This window comes from Chelonoidis abingdonii, chromosome 2 (assembly GCF_003597395.2).
Source record: "Chelonoidis abingdonii isolate Lonesome George chromosome 2, CheloAbing_2.0, whole genome shotgun sequence".
NCBI lineage: Eukaryota > Metazoa > Chordata > Testudines > Testudinidae > Chelonoidis > Chelonoidis abingdonii.
Genome location: NC_133770.1, coordinates 17,886,395 through 17,898,745, shown reverse-complemented (window position 1 = coordinate 17,898,745; position 12,351 = coordinate 17,886,395). Strand labels below are relative to the sequence as shown.

General features: G+C 39.2%; 1 protein-coding gene across 16 annotated transcripts in view; it reads left to right on the top strand.

The window, feature by feature from the left end:
• The window catches only part of KMT2C (lysine methyltransferase 2C), a 356,746-nt gene that overhangs the window by 194,379 nt on the left and 150,016 nt on the right, over positions 1–12,351 (top strand). For all 16 annotated transcript variants that reach the window (XM_075062190.1, XM_032767811.2, XM_032767809.2 and 13 more), the window contains 4 exons: positions 2,756–2,927; positions 4,843–4,957; positions 8,685–8,857; positions 10,751–10,917. In XM_075062190.1, coding sequence (XP_074918291.1) covers positions 2,756–2,927; positions 4,843–4,957; positions 8,685–8,857; positions 10,751–10,917 — 627 coding nt within the window. The remainder of the gene's footprint in view (positions 1–2,755; positions 2,928–4,842; positions 4,958–8,684; positions 8,858–10,750; positions 10,918–12,351) is intronic.

Below are 12,351 nucleotides of genomic sequence, written 5' to 3'. Positions count from 1 at the left end.
GTGTTCAAACTTGTCTACACTACCTTAGTATCTGTTCACATTATTGGTGCATTTTATCAAAGACCAAAATTGGTGCATTTTATCAAAGACCACATTATTGGTGCATTTTATCAAAGACCAAGTCACATTATTGGTGCATTTTATCAAAATCTACCCTCTAGTTTTTGGCTGCTCTGTCAGCCATCTCCATCCATTCTCTCTGACGCGGTCACTTCCTATATTGGTCAGCTAGAATCCTCCTTTGTCTGCCTTTCTCTTAGCTATATTGCTTGCACCCTATCTGATGCAATCCCTTCGCCAGCCCTGAATTACAGTCTCAGTGGTTTCAAATACTACCAAAAATATATATGCTTTCTTGCATTTGTTGCCCACCTTCAGCCTTCCCTTATCCCATGTCTAATTTGTTTTTCTAGTCATGTAGTATCTTCTTTATATTATATTTTTTGAAAAATTCTGCATTTGTAACTGTCTGAAACATTTTGTAAAGATGGTATAATAGCTACTATACAAAAATAAATTGAGTTGGTAAATTGAATATTTATCTGTTATATTTAGAGTGACTTATGGAAAGTAAAGAATAGGGTTTTTTTGCTTCCTCACATTCAATATGATCAAATTAAATGTTATCACGTGCATTGAATGAGTATTCAAATTTTGAGCAGAGTCAACTATTACACATGGAAATCAGCTGTTCCGTAATGTGGAGTCACAGACCTAATAACGTGTAGGGACTTGAAGAAATGGAACCTGTGTACATGTTTTAATTTGTAATCTAAACAAAATGGGAAGGGGAGCAGCTGCTGTATGTATATGAATAAATAGATAAAATATGTTTAGAACATTATTATTATTATTGCAAAGTCAAGGACTCAGGTTAGGAAGTGCCTGAATTAAGGTTGCTCATGCAAGGTTCCTCTCACCCTCCATCTCTTCCCCCTTGATGGTTCCTCACACTCTTAATTCAAATCAGGTAGTTTCCTCCTCTTCGCTGCTTGTGCCCAGCAGAGGAAGCACTGAGGGCACAAGAGGGACAGTCTCCCTGTGCTCAGTTTTGGCACTTAACACCACAGTGTCCCTCGCCCCCTGCATCCCTGGGATGAAGTATGTTAATACGCTCTGTGAGATGCAGCGTGTATAATCTGGTCAGCATGTCGGAGCTGTGAGGGGATGGCGCATGATCAGTACGTATAGAATCTTCAGAGAATTTAGTTGCCAAACTCCAATGCACCTCTGCTGCGCATATACAAATTTGGGTGAATTATTGCAGGGATGGCAAAAGGCACATTCCTGATACCACAGCAGCCATCCCCTGCTAAATTTCAAATCTGTGTTTCAAAATATGGAGGTGCTAGTGATTTTCAATGAAAAGGTTGTATGAATTTTTTTTAACATGGGTCAAAACATTTTCCCTTAACCTCATTCTCAGAAGCATGTGAATCTCCTACAGCTGAAATTTTTCATAAAATTTAAACCTGAGGTAAACATTTGGCATAGAAAATTTCAGCCCAATTGTTTTATGTTTGGAAAAATTATAAGCAACTGAAAAAACAGGGTCTTACAATGAAAAATGTCAGGCAAACATCATTATCCATGCCATTTATAATTATATATCTATATATATTTGAAACATGTATTTTTTAATGACACAGGCAAGGAAATTTTCTAAATTATTCTTTGTAAAATTAGTAAAATGGAACAAAAACATCATTATATAGCTACAGTTTTTGTGATAACTAATATTTGGTAGGGCCAGTTTACTTAAGGAATACATGAATATAGATTTATTATGTCTGTAATTATACCCACAATTGGCATATGTCCTGGTGAGAGATGAGTTGTATATGTACATATACTATCTTTAAGTATATTGTGTATAACTGTTAGATAGACTCGCCACAAATGAAGTTAGTATTTCTTGTTTTCTCAGTGAAGGTGATAAAAGTTCATTATTAGTCTTGCAATTTTTAAAACAGTTAGGGCTTGATTCAGAAAAGCATTTGAGCTCCTGACTTCAGTGGGATTTACACATGTGCAAATGTGTAAGGGCCATTCCTGAGCATGGAAGCTCCTGAATCAGAGCCTTAGTAAGTAAGCATGTAGCAATACATTTTATTCAGTAATATTTTAAATTAATAATTGTAGACAAATAACAAAGGCTATATCAGGACAATTACCCACAAAATCGTTAAGTTCTACTAACCAAATGTAAACTACTGTCTAAGACTAAGTGACTAAAAAAGCACGTAAAAGAAATGTACTTGTGGCAGCGAAAAATATTGTGCGCTTTCGTAAAATAGCAAAAGGTAAGACAAAATGCAACAGTGTAACCACTCAGAATCTGATCATGCAGTCTGTACTGACAGGAATAAGCCTTAAGTCTCGGGGGAGAGGAGAGTAAATCTGTTTATTTTAATAAGATTCCATTTTTAAAGATTTGAAATGTATGTAATTTTGGTGTGAAAAAAGTAGCTACAGATCTCCAAAAAAAAAATCAACAAAAAACCCAACAACAACAATACCCCAGAACATATATTCATCAGAAAAACTAAATCAATTTGAATGGATTAAAAACTTTAAAATATTACATGGTTTTCTCTATGTTGTTGAATTGTATATCATTCTTAAAAAGAAATTGTAAATATTTTAAAAATATTTACCTCTTAATTTCTAAATGTATGGAAAAGTTTGGCTTTAGAAAGAAAATGAAGGAAGTGTTATTGATTTACTGAATAATTGGAAAACTTTTAAATTATAGCAAAGGAAGAAGCAAACTGTGCAGTGTGTGACAGCCCTGGAGACCTCTTAGATCAACTTTTTTGTACTACCTGTGGGCAGCATTACCATGGGATGTGCCTGGATATACAAGTTACACCTTTAAAACGAGCAGGTTGGCAGTGTCCTGACTGCAAAGTGTGCCAGAACTGCAAGTAAGTGAAAATGGGGAATGGTTTTACGTATGCTGAGATTTTAAGAACAAAATGTTACTAATAAAACTGTTTATCTTAAACTGTTCTAAAAAATAAAGATTGGATGCCAAAGTACATCTGCTTAGCACATAGTGCTAACTTAAATAACTGATCAAATCCCAAAGCTTCTGAATCTTCCTCAAAAAAGAGCTGAGATGGAAGTTCTATATATTAGGTACCTTACCACTGGCTGGAAGTGTTCTTTGTGCCAGACTGATCCTTCTACTTCAGAATACTTTGTAGAAGGAGTGAACTGATAAGTCATTGGTAAAACAGATTTGTGGCTTACCTAAGTAACTTGACGGTGATGACAAGTCAAGAGCAATCTCTGATAAGACAGACAGGCATTTGAAATGATGAAATAAATTTTACAAGGATTCACTCAGGACTTGGAATATACCTGTACAATTGTCATAAGACCTATCTAATATGCATTGTATATATATATATTTTTTTAAAACTGTCCATTGGGAAAGAAAAAGAATATTATTCAGTTTTATGGACATCATCAAGGACAATCTGAGAGTGAAGAACCACTTAATTGCTGCCTGACATTCCTGATACTAGGGTAAAATGCACCTCCTTTAGTGCTGCACCATTTACCAAGAACACCAAGTTCAAAGAAAGTTATGTTCCCTCACCACACACAGACTATAGTAGCTATCAGCAATCAAAGATTAGTATTGGAGCACATTCTAAAAAGTACACCCACAAGAAGACTTTCATTGTGTTATGGGAAGACTTGTTAAAAAAAAAAATCCTCTCCACAATGGCAAATGGAATAGGTAGTAAAATGTGATTATATACATAGTACCTTGTTTTGGTGAGGTCACGGTGTCAGAATTATGCAGGTATCATAGGACAGGGTCTTATCCATTTTGCTATTCAGAACAGCATTTATTCCTTCCTCTCAAAATATCTCTCTTAGCTAATGAAGTAGCATCTAATACGCAGTATGACATTTTGCTGATGAGTTCTGAGTGTGAGCCTGGAATTTAACTATGCTTATTCATCAAAACCAAACCTTGGTGGTACACTCAGTTGCTACATTTATTTATTAGAACTTAAAAATACACAAAATATATTTGATATTTAAAAATTCGGCACAGATCCTGAGCTTGTTCCTTTTTCAGTGGGCAATTTTTATATACCAGTGTATGTATGTGCGTGCGTGCGCGCGCGCGCACGCACACACACACACACAACCTGTCAGTTGTCACTGAAGGCAGTGAAGCTATGATGATTACACCAACAGAAGATCTGCCCTACTGTGTAGTCTGTAAGATAATTGGACTTGGAATCTTCTCCCTTAACAATTATTTTTACTCATTTGCATGCATGTAGGTTTGTCATCATAGGCTTATTGGCAGGCTGAGTTGTGGGTAACTATTTCTTTTTTGAAAAAATATCACTGAATCGTTTATTTTGAGAAGAAGGAAAATTTATATAGACTTTCCAGACACACACAAGGAGGAATGTTTCAAATTTTGAGCTGATTCACCTGGATGGAATTCTATCTAAAGATGTTAATTATAGCCAGATGTTCCTTCAACTTTCAAACATAGGTGTCAAAAGCTAGGTCTTAAATCCACATATAGACGCCTAAATAAAAATGGCTGATTTCCAGAAGTCATGGGAGTTGCAAGCGTTCAGCAGTTTTGAAAACAAGACAACTTTTAGTTTCTTTAAAATGGATTTAAGAGCCTGTCTGTACGCACCTATGTTTGAAAATTGTGTCCGTATGTTGCTGTTGTGATGTAAAGAGTTCTGTGCTCAGTTATCCTGGCTTTGTTCTTAAAATACTTTCTAAAGAGTGTTTTTTTCAGTATGGCCTGTTTTAAGTGGCTTTAAGTGTCACCATTGACATATTTCTTAGGCATTCTGGGGAAGACAACAAGATGTTGGTGTGTGATACATGTGACAAAGGGTACCATACTTTTTGTCTGCAACCAGTTATGGACTCTGTACCAACAAATGGCTGGAAATGCAAAGTAAGTTGAATATATTTTTTAAAATATTCATTGCCTATGTGGGGCCAAACTTTGATATTGTTACTCATGTTGATTATTACCTTGCTTCATATTTATTGCTGTTGAAACCAGAGTGATTATTTGTGGAGTAAAGTTGTTGTCTGAAGTGAGTAATTCAGTAATTCCGCATTCAGCCTCTGGCTAGTGAAAACAGTATTTTTTTATTTTTTTTTAAATCAAGATAGATGTGCATATGGGTGTAACGGAAACGCAATAGTTTAGCTTTCTTAATCCCAGACAATTTCATACATGTGATAGTGAATGATGTAAACTATTTTTTAGATGTTTTCTTCTGAACATAAATATGGAGGCTAGCTAAAAATATCCTGTTTGTTTTGCTCAAAACTCCATTTCACAGAGACTTCTCACATAATCTTTTTTATTTAGTTCTTTACCCTAGTATTGCATTATTTATTATTTTTATTAATCTTTTGAGTTGAGAATTTGTTGCCTTCAAGCCAGATGCCTTTACTACTGGAAAGGATCTGTGCCAGCCAGTCAGCTTGCTGGGTGCCTAAAGCTTATTTACTTGGTTTTTTAAAAAAAATTAGTAAAATGGCAGCCAGACAAGAACCAGCATACTCATAAAAATATATTGTACCTTTAAAAATAAACTTCTGTAGATAAGATGTTCCCATTTATGTAAAACCTGCTTGAGAAGTCATTATTCTAATCATGTTTAGTTTTTTATATAGCACTTTTTGTTTGTGCAGCATTTTGAACACAGGTTTACTGGTCATAATATACATGTAGGACAAATACTGTAGGTATTGTATGTACAGTAAAATCTGTGTTATCCAGCACTTTATCAACCGGAAAGCTCTAGAAACCGGCATTTCTGATTTTCATTGAAAGTCCAGTTTATAGTCCGGTTGGTGCAGGGCCAGCGGGCTTCCTACCTGGCTCTGCACGGTTCCCCAGAAACCGTGATATGTCCCTGATGCTCCTAGCCGCAGGAATGGCCATGAGGGGGTTGGAGTGTGGGAGGAGGTGCTGGGTTTGGGCTCTAGGAGGGAGTTTGGATGTGGGAGGCGGCTCAGGACAGAGGGGATTGGGGCACAGGAGGGGTTTTGGAGTGCCAGATCCAGGCGGTGCTCACCTCGGGCAGCTCCCTGCAGGCGGCGACATATCCCTGCTGCTCCTAGGTAGAGGCGCAGCTCGGCGGCTCTGCACACTGCCTCTGCCTGTAGATGCTGTCCCCGCAGTTGCCATTGGCCATGCTTCCCAGCCAATGGGAGCTGCAGAGCCAGCACTTGGGGCGGGGCGAGGCATAGGCAGTGCGTAGAGCCACCTAGCTGTGCCTCTGCCTAAGAGCAGCGGGGACATGTCACCGCTTGCCGGGAGCTAAGCAAGGTGAGCACTTCCCCATTTGACTCCTGCCCCTGGAATAATCTTAAATAGTGCCGTGAGTGGCTCCATCTTGAGCATCCTCCTGCAGCAGGCGATGGCACAGCCATTGTGCCTGCCTCAGTTTTCTTCCTTCTGAGTCCTCAGTATCTCTACGCCAGGCTCTCTTGCCTCGGTAATATCACTCCTTGGGACTGGTTTAGTACATAAACATACAAATAATTCCCCACAAAAATCCCAACACATAATCCATTTATCATATCCAGTGCCTATACCCCTTAAAATTCCAGGACTGGCAGTCCCTTGACACCCCAAGTACCACACCTCCAGTGTTTTCTGCCACACCTAAGCACCTTGTCAGTCCTCTTCTTGCCCTCTCCCAGCTGGCATGCAGCACTGCTCTTCCCTGCAGGAGCCCCCACAGCCGATTTGCTGGGAGATCATTCTCATTTCTCTGCCCCTCTAACGATTATTCTGGGTCCAGCTTGGACACATTAGCAAATAAGCCCTTCCACTACTCCTGTGCCTTCAGCCCTCTCCAGCCCTTGGCTTTCACTCTCCAGTTTAGGCAACTCACTCAGCCAGTCTCTGGCCTTCAGTGCTCCCCAACCCTCCAGCCCTGGCATTCCGGCGTGAGGTTGTTGTCCAACAAACCCTCTTGTTACTCTCCTGCCTTCAGCATTTCCCAGGAACCACCTACAACTTCCTTCAGGGACCTCTTCTGGTCTCTGGAAAGTCTCATCTGCCCCTTTTTATGACTGACTCAGGCTGCTCTGATCACTGAGTGTCTCTCTCTGATTCTCCCTGATCCTTTATAGCCTCTGGTATTGCCCTGCCAAACTGGGAGCACCTGTTCTGGCACAGCTGCTTCATTTACAGGGGCCAGCCACCCAAGACAAAAGGTGTGTGTGCATTGATGGATGCAGTATTCCAGAACATCCAGGATGCCTTTCTCAGAAAAAGTTAATAATAAAGGTTCAAGCTATATTAACATCTGCGTGGAGGTTCTCTTCAAACAAAGTTGTTTTAAGTTTAGTAAGGTAGTGGCTTGCTTCTTCCCAGATTCACTGTAGTCTGCCTCCTTAAACACAAATCCTGGACCTTACAAAAAGTCCTTCAGAGTGCCTCTAGAAGAGAAAGGAAGGCTGGCTAGCATGGAGGCAACTGATCCTAATGTATCCCCCCCATACACTTCATGTGGGAAGGGGGAGATCTGCATGCTGAGGGATGCCTCTGGGCACCAACCCCCAGAGATTGTGTCCCTATCTTTGTAACGTTCCCTTTGTATCTCTCAGATTAATATACATCAGTTTTTTAAGGTGAGAAGGGTCCATAATGATCATCTAGTCTGACCACCTGCGTAGAACACAGGCCAGAAATCCCAACCTAGTGATTCCTGGAGGAATTCTGCCATCGGGTTGTGGTATGGCACTATAGCTGCTCCATGGAGACTACTTCAGTTCAGTGGCTGAATCAGCCCATATAGGCACTTAAGCAGCCCCCTATGTAGGAGATGGGAAGGGGGATGATCCATATGGGTTCCCTGCATTTGGTCATGTCTGCCTCCATACATTGCTCTTGAAGGGCCTTGTGCAGCACTCCAGTCTGTGCCATGAAGTACGTGCTTCCTGCCCCGTATGCCTCCCTTTGTCCTGACACTCCTTGTTCAGTAAAATAACACCAATTCAACTGCACGGGGCCCTCTTTCACCATGGAGGAAGAGACTGGACTTACCCCATTGTTGTTGTCATAAATGGCAATAATTTGGTAATACATTTTCTAGTGTTGTATGCTGCACAGAAAGTGAGCAGTAATTGAATAGTTATGCGTGCTGTTAAAAGGTGATTACCATTAGTTCTGAAGTTATACATGTAAAAACTGTAATATGGACTAAAGATAGTTAGTATATGATTTTATTTGGTGACCTTTGTGAAATGAGTTGAGTCTTTATTCAGTTCTCATTATACAGGTGTCAGAATCACGAAAGCACCATCACGGTTTGTACTAACTGAGCCTCTTGTTAGTAGTCTCAACAAGAAGCTGACATTTGAATGGGATTAGAGACTGAAGTGTCCACTCACCAGAGAGGTTGTGTCCTTTTCAAGTGAGAGTGCAGTGCAAGGAAATTTTTCCTGCTATTGGCAGATTTTACATGTTCTGTTGATAAGACTTCCAGAGTCAGAGCAGATAATCTTGTATCATTTACTAGCATTTTCCCAAAAAAAAAGGATTTTAAAAATGCCCCTTTAATCAAAGTAGAAAGTGTCAATTAATGATAGTTTCGTCCTGTGGTGTAGCATCATAATTAACAAACTAAATCCCTGTTTTTTATGGTCCCCAGAACTGCAGAGTGTGTGCCGAGTGTGGCACAAGAACCAGTTGTCAGTGGCACCACAACTGTCTAGTGTGTGATAGTTGTTACCAACAGCAAGACAACCTACCTTGTCCTTTGTGTGAAAAATCATGCCACCCAGACCTGCAGAAAGACTTGTTGCACTGTCATATGTGCAAAAGGTAAGAAGCTGAATTTACGACAACTCCTTAAATCATTATAATGTGTTTGGTGGCCTATCGGAAATTAGTGCATCCATCTCACTTCACTTAATTGGCAAAGGTCATCATAAAACATTGCCACAGTTCTCAATAAATAGGACCCTTTGTTTGTAATTTCATCAAACAAGTAAATGTGAGTGGTCAGTAAACTGTCCTCTCTTCTTCTAGAGACTTGCCCTGCTGTTAGTCATGTTGCATTTATTCTGTGGGTAAACTAAAGACTAGAGCTGACCTGGGCTGTCAATGTGATAACATTTGTGAGCAAAAGGAACAGGCATACTTGTGGCACCTTAGAGACTAACAAATTTATTGGAGCATAAGCTTTCATGGGCTACAGCCCCACTTCATTGGATGCATAGAATGGAACATACAGTAAGAAGATATATATACATACAGAGAACATGAAAAGGTGGAAATTGCCATACCAACTCTAAGAGGGTAATTAATTAAGATGAGCTATTATCAATAGGAGGGAAAAAAAACTTTTGTAGTGATAATCAAGATGGCCCATTTCAGACAGTTGACAAGAAGGTGTAAGGATACTTAACATGGGGAAATAGATTCAATTTATGTAATGACCCAGCCACTCCCAGCCTCTATTCAAGCCCAAGTTATTGGTATCTAGTTTGCAAATTAATTCCAGTTCAGCAGTTTCTCATTGGAGTCTGTTTTTGAAGCTTTTCTGTTGCAAATTGTAACCTTTAAGTCTGTCACTGAGTGACTAGAGAGGTTGAAATGTTCTCCTGCTGGTTTTTTAATGTTATGATTCCTGGTGTCAGATTTTGTCCATTTATTCTTTTGCGTAGAGACTGTCCGGTTTGGCCAATATACATGGCAGAGGGGCATTGCTGACATATGATGGCATATATCACATTGAATGAGCCCCTGACGGCGTGGCTGATGTGATTAGGTCCTGTAATGGTGTCTGTGAATAGATATGTGGACAGAGTTGGCATGGGGCTTTGTTGCCAGGATAGGTTCCTGGGTTAGTGTTTTTGTTGTGTGGTGTGTGATTGATCCATGTTTGTGTGGACTACAAGCTATCAGGAACAGTATCCTCAATAATGTCATGGCAAACCTGGTGGCTGAACTTTGTGACTTTGTCCTCACTCAGGACTATTTCACATTTGGGGACAATATATACCTTCAAGTCAGTGGCACTACTATGGGTACCTGCATGGCCCCACATTATACCAATATTTGTTAGTCTCTAAGGTGCCACAAGCATTCCTGTTCTTTTTGCGGATACAGACTAACATGGCTGCTAATCTGAAACCTGTCATTTATGAGCACTAGCTTTAAATTCTTTCTATTACAAATTTTCATTTCATGAAGATACAAATAATTCTGTTTCTGGTATTTGTCTTCTTTTGTAAAGCCTAGAGAATAGGCATTCTCTATCCAATTATACCCATGCTGTTAGCTCAGTAATGGGGGGGATGAAAGAGAGGGGAAATCTTTAAATCGATGTGCATTTAGGACAATATTATGGTTACATGGTAGGCTTTAAACAATGTTTAGACTGCTATTTACATTTGTTCTCTGCCTGATGTATTGAAAGCTTTTTTTATTTCTTCCCTCTCCCAAAGCAGTAATATTTCTAAGTTGAAAAAGAATCACATTCTCTAGGCCTTACTGTCTAAATAGGTCAAAGTGCAAAGTACATTTAGTCATAATTTATAATTGGACCCTTTAGGCATTGGTTTATACTTTTTTAGGGGGTGGGGGTGTGCATTTGTGCGCTTATGCCTGTTCTGAGAGTTGGAATGAAGAGAGAGTGAGTGAGTCTTAGTAAGATATTTTATAATTTGAGTGAATTAATTATCATTAATGTAACATTAATAATCTGTCCAGGTGGATTCATATAGAATGTGACAAACCTCCAGGTAATGAATTGGATTCTCAGTTTAAAGATTACATCTGTACTCTTTGTAAACAACTAGAAGGAGAAGTGGATCAGGCACAGCCATGTGATGTAATGCAGACTTCTGGACTGATTCCTGAATCTGGCAGTGTGACAGGTAAAATTTTCTCTTAAAGTGTGAGAGTATCAAACAGTTAGTTATGGTTAAGCTGTATTTAATTAAATCATTAAACAACATTCAATTAAATATATTTTGTCATTACAAGAGTCCAATTCGAAACAAAATATTTACACAGGAGACAGTCCCTGCCTCAAAGATCTTATAGTCTAATTAGACAAGACAGACCAAAGATGAGGGGGGGAAACAGAAAGATATGAAGTGCTTTGTCCAAGCTTTTACAGTAGGTCATCAAAGAGCTGGGAGTAGGACCCAAGTCATGGTCTGGTGCTCTGTCTACTAGACCTGCTACCTTGCTAAATTGTGATGGGAGGGAGAAGTTGAATACTCTTGGGTATTTCACACCACATTGTCACAGGGATTGCACTTCTTCTCATGCGTGTTTTGTCACATGGGAGAAATACGATTGGTGTTTAAACTTGGAGGCGGAGGCTAGAAATTTTACAAAAAACACCACCATCATTAGGAGAGGGCACTAGTGAAGTCATGCACTGCTTTGCCAGCATCAGCCAATCTGGCACTTTGTGAATTCTTGCCATCCATGTATTGTAAACTTCTTTTAGAAGAAATAGGGAAACCAACTGCAAGGTATCTATATCCCAGGGAGCCAACTATCTTTCATTGGTGATGGGGAAAATGTTGAACTACCAGAAAAGTCAAGTATAATTCTCCTATGTGTGCAGGCTAATTCTTTGCGTAAACAAGCATCTGTTGCTTGCTCCAGTCATGTGTATTCATCCTTGATGAGTAGCAGGGGATAATGGAAAAATTGATCTTGGAGAGGGACAGTGACAGTAGGTAAATATAAATAAATGAATGGCAGAGGTTAGGAATGAACATGTACAACAGGTTAGCAAAAGGTCACTTCTATCTTGAAAGGCTGCTTGTGGTTATTGAACTTTGAGATAGTGTGTTTAGGTCATTTAGGGAGAAGTCTGAGCTAACACATAAAACTAATCCTAAAAACTTTTCCAACCTTAAAGTGGAAACACTGCTGAATAAATGGAAGCTTTTATTTGAATGCTTAAAATTGAAAATACTACTTTTGTTATGTTTTTTAGCCAGATGAAACACTGAGGAATGTATTCTTTTCCTCCAAGGAAGAGTTAAGCTGTCATCTCAACTACTAGTGAAAGTCTGAAGCTGCTATAGGAGGGTGGTCATGTAGCATCTTACACCTAAGAGATCACTTTTGTACATTGGTTCCAATCTGGGTTTAATCTAAATGATCATTTCCTCAAATTGAAATTAAAATATCACATTAATGTTGCCATAGTCTCTCAGAGAGAAATTTAGGTGCTAAAAGTAGCATCACCTAATCATTTCTGGCTTTTTGAACTTTAAAGAGGCTTTCCTGAACAGAAAGCAGCAGTCATTGTGCTTTTTTGCACTAATGCTGTCTGAGAATCAGTT